At 49.8% G+C, this 15,904-nt stretch overlaps 4 protein-coding genes; 3 read left to right on the forward strand and 1 right to left on the reverse strand.

Annotated features, from left to right (window-relative positions):
- Positions 1-326: 326 nt before the first annotated feature.
- FFUJ_08395 (probable MFS transporter) lies at positions 327-2,002 on the forward strand (the record flags this gene model as incomplete). XM_023580910.1 has 5 exons in its annotated part: positions 327-487; positions 549-1,240; positions 1,295-1,584; positions 1,639-1,736; positions 1,786-2,002. The coding sequence occupies 5 exons, from the start codon at positions 327-329 to the stop codon at positions 2,000-2,002; spliced, it is 1,458 nt and encodes a 485-aa protein (XP_023433602.1).
- A 1,366-nt stretch (positions 2,003-3,368) lies between these two features.
- Positions 3,369-3,785, forward strand: FFUJ_08394 (uncharacterized protein; the record flags this gene model as incomplete). Its single annotated transcript, XM_023580911.1, has 1 exon — positions 3,369-3,785. One exon carries the CDS (start codon positions 3,369-3,371, stop codon positions 3,783-3,785), a length of 417 nt encoding a protein of 138 aa, XP_023433603.1.
- Positions 3,786-5,062: 1,277 nt separating this feature from the next.
- On the forward strand, positions 5,063-6,273 carry FFUJ_08393 (uncharacterized protein; the record flags this gene model as incomplete). XM_023580912.1 has 2 exons in its annotated part: positions 5,063-5,139; positions 5,232-6,273. 2 exons carry the CDS (start codon positions 5,063-5,065, stop codon positions 6,271-6,273), a joined length of 1,119 nt encoding a protein of 372 aa, XP_023433604.1.
- Positions 6,274-7,430: 1,157 nt separating this feature from the next.
- Positions 7,431-9,826, reverse strand: FFUJ_08392 (related to C6 zink-finger protein PRO1A; the record flags this gene model as incomplete). XM_023580913.1 has 4 exons in its annotated part: positions 7,431-8,926; positions 8,981-9,067; positions 9,123-9,132; positions 9,260-9,826. 4 exons carry the CDS (start codon positions 9,824-9,826, stop codon positions 7,431-7,433), a joined length of 2,160 nt encoding a protein of 719 aa, XP_023433957.1.
- Between the last annotated feature and the right edge of the window lie 6,078 nt (positions 9,827-15,904).

Raw genomic sequence — 15,904 nt, forward strand, 5'->3', positions numbered from 1 at the left:
GTCTTTTTGCCTTTTCTATTTCTTCCGCTGTCCTTCTTTCTTTCTGTCTATCTTTTGCTTTATCCTCCACTTTACAAGTCCTCATGCGCCAAGAATTGCCAAGCACACGCCTAATCTTTTAAAAGATTGTCGTGAGTGGGAGGTATTTTCCCCCATTCTCGCTATCATCTGAGGATATCTGCTTCCCTTGCTCGGTTGCATTGAGCAGGGGCTCGTTTTTCTTGCTATAAAGCAAAGAGACTGGGAGGACCCTGTTTCGATTGTGAGTTGTTCTTGAAAATCCTTATCAAAGACTGTTACTCATGACTCCTTCAGAGATAATTAGTATGGCTTCGAAAGACGGCCAAGATAGTACGCCCAGGCGTCACAGTCTCAGCGATGAGTCTGACTCCAACTCAGCTGCTGATGAGAAGAGACTCGTTGCGAAGCTGGACTTCTACATCATTCCTCTAGTAATGGTACTTTACCTCTTCAGTTTCCTAGACAGGTAAGTTACACAACTCACTCACTCACCGAGTCCCTATGACTGACTAATTCAAAACGATTAGAGTCAACATTGGTAATGCCCGACTTTACGGACTCGAAGAGGATCTGAGCCTCTCATCGAACCAGTTCCAAGTTGCTGTGTCCATTCTGTTCGTCACATACTTGCTCTTCGAGGTTCCATCCAACCTTGTCCTTAAGCTCTTCACGCCTCGTCGATGGATCGCATTCATTGCTGCTGCATGGGGAATCATCGCCACCCTCACCGGCCTTGTCAACTCATATGGTGCTTTAATCGCTTGTCGGTTGCTTCTTGGTGCTGTTGAAGCAGGCCTGTTTCCTGGCTTGACGGTCTATCTCACTTTCTTCTACACCAAGAGAGAACTCGCCCTTCGCGTGGGTTATCTGTTCGTTAGCGCTGCAGTCGCTGGAGCTCTGGGTGGTTTGTTGGCATATGGCATTGGACATATGGATGGCCTCCATGGTATGAGCGGTTGGCGATGGATCATGATCATTGAAGGAATCCCGAGCTTCTTGCTTGGCGTTGTCACATACTTTTCTCTGCCAAACGATGCAGAGACAGCATACTTCCTCGACGAGAATGAAAGGGCGCTTATGCGTTCGAGACACGCCCGTGAGTACGGGAACACGGCTTCCAGTCGTGAGTTTAGCAAGAAGGACATGATGTGCGCCTTTAAGGACTGGAAGGTTTGGGCGTTTTGTGTTGCGCAGTTTGGCGTCGACACTATGTTGTATGGTGAGTTTCGATATCCCCCAACCTAGCACACAGTCCACTGACTGACAAGCGTAGGGTTTTCAACCTTCCTCCCGACCATTATTAGGGATCTTGGTGACTGGACGGTTGCAGAGACACAACTCCTAACCGTGCCATGCTACTTTCTCGGTGCAGCGGCGTACATGTCGACCGCATTTCTCTCAGATAAGCTTCAACAGCGTGGACTTTTCTGCGTGATCTTTGGAGTCATCAGCGTTGTTGGATATGCAGTCCTGCTGGCTGATGTGTCTTCTGGTGTTCACTACTTTGGCTGCTTCCTGGTAGCTGGAGGCTTGTACGTTGTCGTGGGCTTGCCACTGGCTTGGGTAAGTTAATATGAGTATGATGATAAATTATAGCGAGCTGACTCAGTTGTTTAGTTGCCCACAAACTCGCCGCGTTACGGAAAGCGTACTACTGGTACGGGAATGCAGTTGACTTGGGGTAATGCGGCAGGCATCATGTCTGCGTTCATCTAGTAAGTCCCGATACTGACCGATATCGTGACTTCTGCTAACCTTGGCCAGTCCTGCCTCAGACAAGCCTCGATATATCCGCGGACATGCTGTAACGCTCAGCATGGTTGCTCTCGGCACTGTCATCTATGGATTCATGTTGTGGTGGTACCGACGAGAGAATGAGCGACGACAGGCAGGTCTCATGGACGACAAGTTCCGAGGAATGAGAGAGGATGAGTTGGCTGAGCTTGGAGATGAGAGTCCACGTTATAGATATACCATTTAGAGGGGATCTGATAAGAGGATAATGAGAACTCGGGGTTATAAGGGGCGAGATCGAGATGACGGAGGATACTATATGAAAGGGATATACATAATGAGAATGGCCGTTGATTACCGATGGCAGGAGACAGAAATAACGGTTTGAAGATAAAATACGTCCTTTAGGTAGAGATGATTGATGGTTCAAAGCAGAGCCTCGGGGTAACTAACACCTAACACCAAGGAGAAGTACCGGAACTAAACGGCGCTAATATCCGTTAATAGTGGCTTGATGAGGTGCATGGTTCCATCGTTGCTGAGGGAGTTTCACATGGTTTAGGAGAGCAATTTATTGGTCAGTTGCATTTGGTATTTATCATGTATCATCGAACCACAACTCGTGTTGTTGTGTTATTGTTTACAGCTTCAGGCTGTTTTACTGTACCTACTTAGTCAGTTAAAGGGATTGCCAGCACGTCCAGTTCAACTGTCGTTGTTGGGGCTGTGTACGTCAGCTGCTGAATGGTTGCCATGATCCATGGATCCTTCAAGCAAAGGAAGTGGTGTCGTGTAATAATGGGGCCAGTGCGTGCATATTGAATACGAGGTCTGGGCTGTGTTGAAGAATGTCGCCTGAAATATTGTCAACAGTTGAAGACACTGGAACTACCTAGGTAGACTGTAGGTCTTGGCCATTCAGTATCATTGTAGTGAATAACTTTGAAGTGCAGGTACTCTCCCGTGTTTAGGTGCTGGCTTGCCCAACCTCCTGTATGATCAGTCAACTCTCCTGTTGTTGATACTACCAATAAGTACTAACCTGCCAGGGCAGGCTGAGCAGCACATGTCATCAGACTCCAGTACCGTTACCGGGCAAGAAGAGTAAATAAACAGCCCAGATACCAACAGTCTCGCCACTCCTGATTGATCGATCCTCCCTGAGACTTTCAATCCATAAGACACGCTCATTCTCAGTGGAATAAGGCAAATGTACTGTACCCCAGGATCACAGTGGACATCCATTGGCACTAGCGGACCCTTGTTTCCAAATTTAGGTGCCCAAGTCATGCCCTAGCGTCGAAAAACGGAGACTTAACAGAGGCTACCGACTCTTCCCATGTTCCCCTGTTTTCTTCCATCCAATGTCTCCATTTCCATTTCCACTTGCTTCTGCTTCTCTTTCTTCATCCTTACCTTCTAACTAATTCCTTCTTGGGTGCTATTCACTTTCGTTACTGACCAACTCAGTCCAAAGTCTCTCGCTTGTCTTCTCTGACAGTTGGAATCCATACCACTTCTTCTATATTCGATCGTTGTCTTGGTGTATCCCCTATTCCTCCACTGATCGATCGACTCAATAATCCATCTTCAACACTCAATACCCCGACACCATGCGTTTCTCCAAGCACGTCCTCCCCATCGCCATCCTCCTCACTGGTGTCATCGCCGCCAAGGACGAGGAGTCTACCACTGCCGTCGAAAAGGCCAAGGCTACCGACGACAAGGCCTCCGCGACTGCCGACGACTCCAAGACAGCGGACGCGACAGAAGAGGCTTCTGCAACTGCTACGGGCAAGGATGACAAGAAGGAATCAAAGACCGACAAGTCCGATACCAAGTCTGCCACAAAGGAGAAGTCGGCTGCTTCTCAAACCACGGCTGATGGACCCACGATTACCTGGGACCCTCCTGCTCCCAAGACCACGGTCCCTGATATCAACGCTGGCTCTCCTTCGCCCATGACTCCTGGTGTTGTTGTTCTGTCGTTGGTACTCGGCATCACATCTCTCGGAATGGCTCTGCTATAAGAGTATCTGCCATCCTCCTTAGAGATCATTGCACATTTCAGCTTCTGCAGTGGTTCTTCTTGGCAAGCGTTTTCTGGTTGAACGGGGTTTGTTCATTTTATTTCACATGATTGTGGCGCTATACGGAATGTCAACGGCAACGGGGATTGGCGATTTTCCTCTGGCCTGTAATTTGGCGGATGGACGCGTATGTTTGTGGCGCTCAGATAAGCCATTTGTTTCGGGGGGGAAAATGCGAGATTGCGAAAGGAATAAGAAGGTTATGGGAGAAAGACTATCTAGATCCGCACCTAGATCTAGAAGAGCATTGCATTGGAGTAAAACTGTTGATATAAGTAATTGGGTCAAATCAAAAAGAATTTCTTGACTTCTTGATCTGCTGTCGCCAGAATGAAATCTGAGCTCCCCCCGTGCCTTATTCGTTTTAGAGCCACCCTTTTGTTAGCTGGGGCACGGGCACGGGCATGGGCATGGGCATGGCCTGATGCCATAGGTAGCCATGACCTATCTGCATAAACTTGATTGTAGGGCGAGTGTAAAACATATCCTCATAGGGTGAGAGATAAGCCACGAATATATGTTCAACGTCGGGCAGTATTTACCGTCCGTATCCATTGATTTTAAGTATCATCGAGGGTCCTGGAGTCAGAGAATTGGCATCATAATTCCCGATTCCAAGATACCGATGCTCCCTGGCCAATCACGACATCTACAATCGACGTCATAATCCATCCACCCTTTGTCGGCCCAATCACTTGACCCCTCCCCCTCATTCCTCGGAGTACAGCTCCCATCTCCAATCGCATGGTTTTAGCGCCTGTTGTGCCTGTGCTGTAGGGGGTTTTCAGTAGGTTCACGGCGCACTGTGCCTTAACTTAGGTAACTAGACATGGCAAGTCGCAATGCATGCCTTGCATTCATTCCTCTTGCCCAGCCCAACCAACACAACGAAGCTGGACTTGCGATAATACACTTTTTCCCACTCTCAATTCCCTACGTCCTTTTCTCTTTCTTACAACAATCGCCGTCACTCGAGCATAATCAAGCCATCACCGACGATAGTGTCACGCAATAGTCTTCGTCGTATCCTTCGCCTGATATCAGCAGGCGCCTAACTTCCTGAGCGCTGTTGACAGCGAAACCCTCGATACCTGACGTCGTCTCATACCATCGCATCCACTTCCACTTCTACGACCACCGGGAGCTCTTGTGCAAAGACAATACCCATTGCGTTTCAGTCGGGCAACTTCTCACTGCCGGAACGAGCTATTATCATCATGGCGCAGACGCAGCCCCCAACCTTCATCAACCTCCCACCTCCCACCTCCAGACCAGAGACCCCCTCTGAGATGCCGTGTGTTCTTCCTTGCTCCTAGCATTGCCTATCATTTGGTGTGATGCCTTTGCCCCCTGAAACTTGTCCACTGACATCGTTGCCCGTCTCAGAGGCACTCCTACAAGCACCACTACCTCGCTTTCCGCCCTATCCACCACTGCGATCAAAGATGGTCATCGAGGCCACTTCCCACAGGGTCCTCTTAGTCGCGGACACCAACATAACCCTTCCACCCAAAGCCTCGAGGCTGAACGTGCCGACCGAATTTCCCGACTCGCTGGTCTCGAGCGAGTTTCAACCCTCCGGGCACCTCCTCAAGCGAACGCCCAAGGAGCATCATCTCCCTCGCCTCAAACCACGCCAACCTCTACAACTGGGTTTCCGCCCAACTACCCTGCTACACAGCACCTGACACCTGCATATTTCGATAGCAATGGCCAGCCTGTCGCCGTGACCAAGATGAGTACTGTCGGAACGGCCAGCGCAACTGAGAGCCATGTTGGCGATGGCGATGATACGCGCACAACTGCCGGCGAACACGACGAAGACATGTTTAGTACCGATACCAACTACCGTGAAGCTGAGTCAGTCGCAAGCATGGGTGGCTATCCCGACGCTATGGACGAGGATCTCGATGGTGTCAATGCTCGTTCTGTGGCTGGTTATGACGATCGCATGAGCGATGACGGCTCTGCCTCTCTTGTTGGATTTGGTGAGGGTGCCGGCAGTACCGTATCTGGGCCCATTTATCATCGTCGAACGGCCCCCCAAGCTTGGGGTCTTGAAAGAACCAATTCCGGTCTGAGCGACGCCCGGCGGGAGCGTGACACTCATATGGGCGGTGACACGCCTGTGAGTATGTCTGCCCTTCAGGAGCGCCGGGACGCTCGCATGATGGACGGTGTCGCGACTGATCCGAATCCAGGACAAGCACCAGAGAACGACTCTTTTGTTGACACAACCTTCCGAGGCCCTGTCTCTGCGTCGCAACCCCAATCACAAACTGCTGCTGCTCAGGAGGCGGCAGAGCGTATTGTCCAGAGGTTGGATAGAGGTGAGACAAGGGCGCCTGCTTCGGGTCTTGTAGGGCCTGGACGGGGTGATGAGCCTTTGGGCAAGTTCTACTTTGAAGGCGAGAAGCGTGATGATTAGAGCGTTTATTACATCAAAAGAGAAATCCCAGCTGAGCCTTCATCTGCAAGGGTGATGATGACTCCATAGCTGGGTTGAAGGGCGATGTCAGGCACGACGAGCTTGAGAGATATGGTCATAGTTCTCATGCTGTGCTTGTCCTCGGAAGGAGTTTCTATGTTTTAGATTACATACGCGCCCATCGCTGTCTCGCCAGTTTCGTTTATATGTCGATATTTCGTTGGGGCCTTCCATCTTGGAATGTGGCCTTTGATGCTGTACAAACACGTCCTCTTCAGCTATTGGCTCTAGTACCTGTGTACAGAGTATTTTGTTCCTTTTGTGAATATGTCACGATGCAATTGGGGATTGATTGGACGTTGAATGGTCTTCCAACGTTGCCGGGGTCAGTTTAGATCCTGGCACGTTACTTCATGTTATTATGGTCAAAGCCAAAGCATGCTGTATCATCAGCATGCCCGTTGTACCTGGTCTCTAAATATGACGCCGCTATCTATTCGCCCCAAACTGTGTGACCATGCTCCGTGCACTTCATTTGGCAGATATCATGAAACTAAGTCAGCGAGAAAGAATTGCGTTGGTCATGACTTTGGGCACACCCTGCCTCAAAAACCATCGCTCGTTCTGTAAGTGCATCTGGCCAGAGATAAACGCCAGCCCCATCAACTAGGTGGGTGAACTTGGTCTTGGAGCGGGCTAATCGCAACACTCCTCCCGGACAAATGCCATCCAAAGTGTTCAATGAAACAATCATGGGCCTCCATGAAGGCACACTTGAGGGAAAAGGAAACCAGACTGTGAATAATACCGGACCCGTGACTCCTTGCGTCGTAATGCCTCAGTGATGAAATGACAAGATGATGATCTAGGCTTGGATGCTGAAACACCAGACCTCATCCTTTTCCAGCTTCCGTCTCAGATATATGCGCAAGCTGCTGTTTCAGGCGCTAACCAATTCTCAGAGACCTTGGAGCTGCAAGAAGAAAAGCAACAACAATAACAGACTGGTATACTGTCATAAAATTGGCTCTGTAAACATTACATGCATAAATAAAAGGCTGTACCATGTTATAACGATCTGGAGAACCCCAGTGTTGTGGTATATAGTGGCGCAAATTTGAATAAGATGAATGGTTATTCGCATGCTGTCGCATAGTTCAAGCGCAGGAGAAGTCAAGACGCATTCGTCGAGCAACGCCTTGCCAGTCCCATACAGATACCCAGTCGCCCTGATCCATGCATGCCCAAACCTTTTCTAGAAGCTCCATGACACGCTCGCAGTTCCGTAGGCCTGTATATCCACGAACAGCTCTTAATGCAGTGTGTATGCGTTCTTGCTGGGCTGGCTCAAAGCAAGCAGTGCCAATGACTAGACAGGGAATAAGTAGCAGAGTCTGGGACGGATCAGAAGGCTTGAAAGACTCCAAAATAGTGAGAGACTCTTCAACAGCGAGCGTGATTCGTCGGTCGTGGTATGCTGGTCTTCTGGAAGGTGGGGGTGAAGATGCCCTCTCTTGGCATGTTGACGAGTCTTGTTCATGCATGGAATTTGTCCTCGAAGGGTTGCGAGATGTTGGGCAGCTGCTGGCCATGTGAACATCAGCAGCCCCGGTGACACCGTTACCCCTTGATACTGTGGCCATCATCGAAGCTCGTCTGGGTGGTGGTGGCGGAGGAGCAACAGTGGTTGAGGCCGAGATGGGCAAGGTGCTGAACGTCGAACGGCGCATTGAGGAGACTGAAGGTGGGTAGATCGTCCGGAAAAGATACACCCACATCATCTGCTTGTAGAGCAGTCCGACTCGGTCACGGCTGTCACCCCATGGCCAGTTTGGTGTCCACTCGCGAATGGCCGCGTCAATCTCAGCAGCCTGATACAAGCTGGTGTAGTCCACCACTGGGTCAACACCAGCAGAAATATTGGCTCGGATCGTGTTTCGAATAGTCGTGATCTGAGATAGATACTGGAAGAGGCCATCCCCAACACCTATCAAACGGGGGGGCTGTATCGGTGCCACAGGCTCCCAATCTTCAGACGACAATCTAGCTGTCATATTCTCAGGGTGCCAGAACAAGTCATCGGCAAAGATGTGGTACTGGAAGAACTCAGTAATGAAAGTATATAAAGCCGGGTCCTCAGGGGGTGAGTGTTGAATCAGAGTCTGATAAGCTTGGAGGTGCACACGATGTTCACCTCGAGGGTTTCCATCGGCTCTCGTCTGAAGAAGCAAACAGAGCATTTGTCCATATCTCGCAGAGAGAATGGTCTTGTACTCGGGATCGTCTTTGTCCAAGGGCCGTCCCATATCCTCGTACAGTCGCTTCATGGACTCGTCGTGGTGATAGTCGGCGCGTTGTTGCAACGCCTCCCGACTGGACTGAGGATGGTCGGCCAATAACTTGGCACCATACGGTGTATCCCAGTCGATGTGCTTGCTACTGACCGCCAGGATAGAGTGCATGAGGCCTTGGTGTTCATTGGCGAGGTGAAGGATGATGTCTTTGAATGCATTTCTGGCCTCTCCTTCAACTGTTAAGACATTGCTCAGATGGGTAATATAATGTTTCCAAAAGACCTTATCCTCGACAGTCTCGACACCATGGAAGATTGGTTGCATAGTAATGATTGGAAGGGCCTCCTGGCGTAATCGCTCTGGTGCGATAGTTAGAAGAAGGATGCGTCGGTATTTCATGGAAGGGAACGTACCCTCTTCGGCCTTTTCCTTGCCGCTCTTCCATATCTGTTTTTCGTGGTAGCCCTCGCATACCACAGCGTTCTTCTCGCAATTCATGCCTAGAAACAAATGATTAGAATCTTGCATATCTCAGGTGAATGATTCAGGTCGTACATCGAGGTTTCTACTTCATATTAGCCTTCTGTTGACAGCTCAAGAACTAAAAAGCACTAGACATGACAGGGAGAAAGGTGACATGGCATCCCCCCTCGTTCTGTGACAGGTCTAACGCCTTTCGTGAAATCACTTACCGCTTCATCACATTTCTTCTTGCGCTTTCGGCAGGTAATACAACCAGTCTTTGATCGACCCTTGGTCACTTTACTTGCGCTCACTGCCGTGGTCAATGGGTGTTTCCTTGGTCTTCCTCGTGGTCGTTTCGGTTTCGGATCTATCTTGGCGGAGTCCATTGAAGCTGGCGCCAGGGGGGCGGCTTTCAGATCGTCCATGTTAAGGTCATCTTCGACCGGCTCTAACTTCGGGATGGTAAGAATATCGTCCGAGCCTTGCTCCCAATTATTGTCCATTTCAACATCGTCTCGGTCGACATAGTCCGTGCTCCAAGAATCGGCGCAGGACGAGGAAGCTGAATGTACCATCGTAGGGGCAGAAGAATTGTCCAATCCTGCGCTCAACGGTGAAATCTGGCCGGGCTGTGGTTGATTTGCTGTTGCTGCTGAAGACATCCACAAAGAGTCCATTGGTAAAGGTGATGGTGGCACCATGCTGTTTCGGCTTTCGAGAGATATGCTATGGTTATCGCACCAAGCCAGGTTTCGTTCAGACTGCGAAAATGCAAATGAACTTTCGATAGCCATCGAAGAGGGTGACCATGCCTCGGACAGGAGTTGAGAGAAAGATGTTTTGTGCCGACTGTCCCAGAGCCGGCGGTAAAGACTTAGATAGATAACTAGGTAGCCCGATTGAATATGGTACGGTATGTATAGGCACAGCACCGTCTATGGAAGCTGGACGTGACGACTCAGCATGAAGCTGTGGAGACTAGAGGGTGGTGGCGGTGGACGTTAGGCTGGACTAGCTATCGACGCCAACACACCAACGGTTGATCGAAGCTCCTTAGTCGCCCAGAACAGGCGACGGTTCGAAAATCGCAAGATGAAAGGGAGGGAAAGGTGAGGAGAATGGAGGGGCTACAGTATGTGGGTGGAGAGGTGTTATTGGTATGGAGGAGTTTTGAGATTCAGCACTGGAACCCTTCTGCAGTCTGTCGACTCCATCTCCCCACAGTTATCATAGCCTAGCAATGAGGTTGGCCTCATGGTCAAGGTGAGAGAGCCCACAGGGGCTTTGGTACACCTGGTACATAACCTTCAATACCCATGTGCCGTTCGGTCCCGCCAGGGATCTTTTCAGGCCGCTCGACGATGCCATCGATGGTCTCCTACAGACCCTGTCATGCCAGGGCCAGCTGCTGGGGGCTAGGTCGGCTAGTTCAGTAGCTTAGGACGACCATGATGAATGAGACGTGAAGGATACTCTAAGCCTTGGCGGATGTCTCCACCAAAGTCTTGATGGGGGAACATGGACATGGCGTACTTAGATATCCACCCTCCATAGATTTAGCGTCTTCAGGACCCTGCCAGAGATACTTCAGGGTACGCAAACCAGGCAAAGCAGCCCAGCCTAAGTGGGACATTTCCTGTCTGGACTGCTCAGGACTCAGGTTTCGTTAAGGTGGTGCGTACAATGTCGTGCTATAAATGCTAGCAAATGCCTGGGATACGGGAGCAAGATCATGGCGAGGTAAAACGTGCCGTGCCTAGAATTACGAGGAAGGGCCTCGATCTAGCAGACATCTCGATGAGCTTGATCTTTTCTCAATTTCAGAGGCCAATCAATGATAGCAAGTCGTGTCTATGCCCGTATTGTATGCGACAAGTGGAGTAGCGTCTATGTATGGTTCGACAACGTTGATCTGTCTCTGAAAGTCACACGACAAAGCATCAACCAACTTTGGAGTAAGAAAATCAACGGGCGACGTTGCAACGCTGCTGTAGCATGATATCACCCCAAGTCCCCTGTGTTTGTAAATTCCCGTCGAGGGTATTCGTTGCTAGTGCTTTTTCACACTTTATCGCGCAACCAACCGATGCTGTTTTGAGTGATGATCATGGTGATGGTAGATTTCGCTTGAATCAGCCCAGACAGGCTGTGTTGACTGTTGAGGCCCCAATTGGGGCTGCAAGACTCTTCAGCTTTGCACCACGATCGACTTTGGGCATCCAAGTGAAGGAAATTTCATCATTGGGCAAGGTACTGTGGAAATCTCAACAAAGAAGTTGTGGTGACGGAAAATGCGAGGCGGTTGGATAAAGATGATGGTGTTGACAGCGGATGACATGAATAGGAAAGGTGCTTCTGCACTATATCGGCATCTGTCTCAAATTTCTTTCCTCAAAGAGGTCAGTCACGATGCAGATCAGCTTTTACTGCCCATCTGAGAAGGCACCTTTCTCCACGAAGGCCGATGACACAAGGTGTAGGAAGGTACATAATCTGATCGAGTAGGCCCGGCCTAGGTAGGCAGGTTCGCTACTCCGTCCTTCCAGCGCAACTGACATCCGACCCCGAAGATTTTCCTTACCTACCTACTAAGGTACTAACCTAAGGTACTACTACATCTTTTCAACTCACATTGAAAGCTTCCTCAATCAAAATCTGGACTTTTTATCAAATCCCCTATATTTCTTTTACACCAACCAGGATCATGCTTGTCTCTCTTTGATGGCTTTTCCAACAGAAAGCCTCATGTTGGCTGGAGAGATCTAGACCCTCAGCCCGCTATGCGCTGCATCATCATTCTGCCTCCTGCAGAATATATGCAGAAACATCTATAGCGGCCACTTTTAACTCGTCCGTTTATCACTTAGCATCAACCACTGCTGTCCCTTTCTGCCTGGCGGAGGCACTACTCTGAATGGTACGTCTGCACCTGATAAACCTCAATCACCCCTTTTCCATCGACACCAAAGCTGACTGACATGGTATTCCCATGTCGCTATTACCTTGTAACCTCTTCCATCTGCATCGCACTACTGCAATGTATTGCTAGCGCATAGGTGCATTGCTTCTGGGGACTGGAAATCGACGGCCCAGGTCAGTCCACAACTGTTGGAGCTCAGGAGCTCTAGACAAGACAAGTTGCGTTGATTTCTCGGCTCCTTCGAAAAGTTGAAGCAGTTCACAGCCTCCCTGGACATGAGTTCATCAGTGGCCTCCCAGCCACGAGGAAATTCTAGCTTCAATACCAACTCACCCTCGTTTTACTTCTTCACCAATTGACTCTCCAACATGGTACGTGCCCTGTAGCCGAACGGGTAGGGGTAAGACCAGCTCTCATCCTCCGCAGCCAACCGCCTACTCACGGACCCTCAGGTGATCAAGGCATACTTTCCCTCTGAGACAATGCCTGTCTAGGTTGGTCGATCATTACGACTAAATTTGTCTGCCAATTCGACGAGTTAACCTAACTCGGTCATCACGGACGGCCCACTCGTTAGTTGATCACTATAGGTATTCAACTCTCCAATGCGATTCAGAACCCTGGGCTCGAGAGACTGGAGGCTTTGACAACTTCGCTAAGATGCCGGCCCGCCGGTCTACCCCCACGTCAGCTCGCAAAATTTAACCCCGAATGGGACGCAGTTTGCCATGATTATCGACTGCCAGGCGATGAGAGCCAGAAAATTCGAACTCTATTGGGGCCATCTACCACTCATAACACCATGTTCATTGTTTATGTTTGCTTTTTCTGCTCACATTGCGGGGGACACAACCAAGAGCGCAACCCCTGGTTCTGATGTTGACATGGAGTTCATGAACACATCCTCGCCCAGTGTGTCCATACATATACGGAGTACGAACCTTGAAAGTGGTGTTGTGGTTAGATATTTTGGCTGTCGTTGCTTTGCCGAATCGCGGCATCACAGACTTTTTTTTTTTTTTTTTTTTTTTTTTTTTGCTATGCACAGCTACTGAGTCTTTAGCCACTAGAGTTGATTGCACATCCGAAGCTTTACTTTGACAAAAGAATTCGAAATTGGTCTTTTCCATTTGAAATCTGGAACCTCTCTCTCTCGAGAAACGCACATAAACTGGTCTGCTCTTTCTTAAAAGTATCTCAGATATGGTAGTCAGCATCATCCGGATTCCCCAAAACAGTAACCCCTGGCCAGCTCAGGAGCGTGCTCATCTACCATTTGGCACGACCCGAAAGCCACAACGGTTTCATCGCTAATTTTAATCACTACGCGCAACATGTCTCAGCTGATTCCACCGAGCTGATTCTTTATACTAACTATGTAGGAGATGGCCAAGCATTCCACATTGGTGTTCGCCCTCGGTCTCCGCATTAATCATGCTGAAGTTCTCTTGAAATCACATACTGATGTTGGCTGTTACCCAGAGGCCAAGGATGTCGTCGTCATTCCTCTTCAGGCTTAGCTCTTCTGGAGCTAAATGAAAGCTCCCATGAGAGTTATGAGTGGGTTGCTGACACGGTAGTACTTCGAGGTACCTCAAGCTGTTTTATATCATAATAGGTAGATCTACTTCTCATTGGATGTCCAATTGAACTTCAAGAGGTCAACTCCATTTCAGCGTTCACAGCAGCATCTATGAATAGTCTATCGCTTCGAACCGAGCGTTTCCGCTTCTCAGCTGCATCTCACACCGCCCCTGCTCCTGGTATGTGAACCAGTTGCTATTCAATATTGCCCGACAATTGAGTTCGACGGTGCGCCGGCCCACGCGCGGTCCGTTAATGGAGTCCCGTCTTTTCCCTAGGCTGAAGGTTGGGCAGATGATTGGAACCAACCATATCGGTGGGAGTCAGGAGAAACATGCGCATCTGGAAGATTAAAGACGTCATCGCCGACACCAGTTGTTGGTTCTTAAATAAGGGACTATTAATATTTGGCTCGTCACAGTCGGCCAATGACTTCCCGACTTTGCAGCTTGATGTGCCCTGTAAGCTAGCCACGGCGGATAGGATATCACTCTCAACGAAGAGTCCCTGGCATCTTTGCTGACAATTGTGGCCAGACCGGAAATGCTTTTTCTTCTTCATGGAGAAGCATGAGCACCTGCAACTTTGACATACATAAAGTTGTATCGTGTCTAGCTTAGCGTAGCCCAGGTACTGCTAGTACTACTGTACTGTCGTGCAGCATCTGCCGACCTAGGCGAATCCATCGTGAGAGGACCCTGGCGATCTCACATTGACCACCTGAAATACCCAAAGACCAGCAACTTTCAGCCCCCTCTTGGCCTCACTAACAGACCACCACTTGAGTTGGATTGGGGGGGTTTTATTTCCAGGACCAAGGAGCTCAGCTCGTCAGCAAGCGCGCGGGTCAAGCTGGCTAGAACATCTGGAGCTGGAGGCGGGTCTGCCTGAGCGTAAGATTATGCTCCTCCTCTAAACTACTCCACCAAAAGCCAAGCCATCATCAACTGACACATTTCGTTTGGCGCTTGAAGTCCACTGTACCGGACCAAGTGGTCTGTGCCATTCTGGCGCGCGTTTTGTCACGGATTTAAGCCAACATGGAGACTGCCCTATGCTGTGCCCGTGCGAATAGAACCCCCCTAGAAGGAGGTTCAGGCCACCTAGTCATTAGCAGATCTCCCGTTATCGGGCCGGCACAGATCTTCACGAATCGAATTCGAGATATGCGGTGAACTGGGCCATTACTAGACCGAACACAGCTGTGAATATAATGTGGTTGTGGAAACTATGGCGTTGGAGAGCAACTCCAGCATGGCTTCAGTGGGAGCTATGAACTCGGAGGGCCTCCGGTGCTGGTCATGTGAGGAAGATTTGACGATTCACGATACGATGGATAGTCACCTTTGCTTATTCCTCAGTCTTGGGTGTCACCGGTTGTTTTCTCGGACAGGCATGGATGGTGCAAGCCAGCCAGCCAGCCTTCTGGTTCTATCTGCATTTCAAGCAAGTAAAAACCGGGGTCAGGCTGAATACTGGACTCCAGACCGACAGAAACGAACAAGGTCAAACGTTGTTCGGGATTAACACAACAGGCAAGATCAGGGCATGCACGGACTATGATTTTCAATGCGCCAACCACGGTTTGCATCCCTGAGCTGGGCTGGGCTGGCTCGCGTTTGGTCTGATATTCGCAAAGCTTTTGGGGTGGACAGTCCATGATACTCCATGACTAGTATTCAGGAGGCGGGATCCTGGAATGTGTCTGCCTCATATTGGAAAGCACATGTCTAAGTATGGCCGAGCCTTGCGTTAGCGGACGTGGACGTGGACGGCGCTTCCTTTCGTCCAGCCCTACTGATTGCGACCGGAGCAAATAGTCCAATTCCATTAGAAACCGCCAGAGCTCTGACGAGCCAGGCATTTAGACGTCTTCTCAAGGTGTGGCGTCTGAGGCCGGCTCGACGCAGTTTAATTACACCACAACTGTACTGTACGCGGTACATTACAGCACAGCTTCTATTGAGTGAGGCTATTTGTTTCATCTACCTTTCTTGGTCAAGTATGAGACTTCTTTCCGGAGCATGCTGTCATTGCCCCATGAGTCAAAAGCATAGCAATACGACATTGGCTATCCTAAAAGAAAGTCAAAGGGAGAGACAAAAACGTGGTGCCTCGGGGGTTAGCCGAAAACCGAGATCTAGGCTTTGGACTTGCGTAGATACGAGTGTATGCTATCTTGTTGGTGTCTTTCCCATACAATACCCGTACCCCAGACTCACTCTCACTCACTTGCTGGGGGGGTGACTGACTGTGGACTGTGGGTTGTGGGTGAGGTGATGGGCGGATGCCAGTCAAGTGGGGGATCGTGGGGAGCGGTGTGTCGACCCTCTACTCTGTGTGGATGGCCTCTAGTCTTCATCACAAG

This window comes from Fusarium fujikuroi, chromosome FFUJ_chr07 (assembly GCF_900079805.1).
Source record: "Fusarium fujikuroi IMI 58289 draft genome, chromosome FFUJ_chr07".
NCBI lineage: Eukaryota > Fungi > Ascomycota > Sordariomycetes > Hypocreales > Nectriaceae > Fusarium > Fusarium fujikuroi.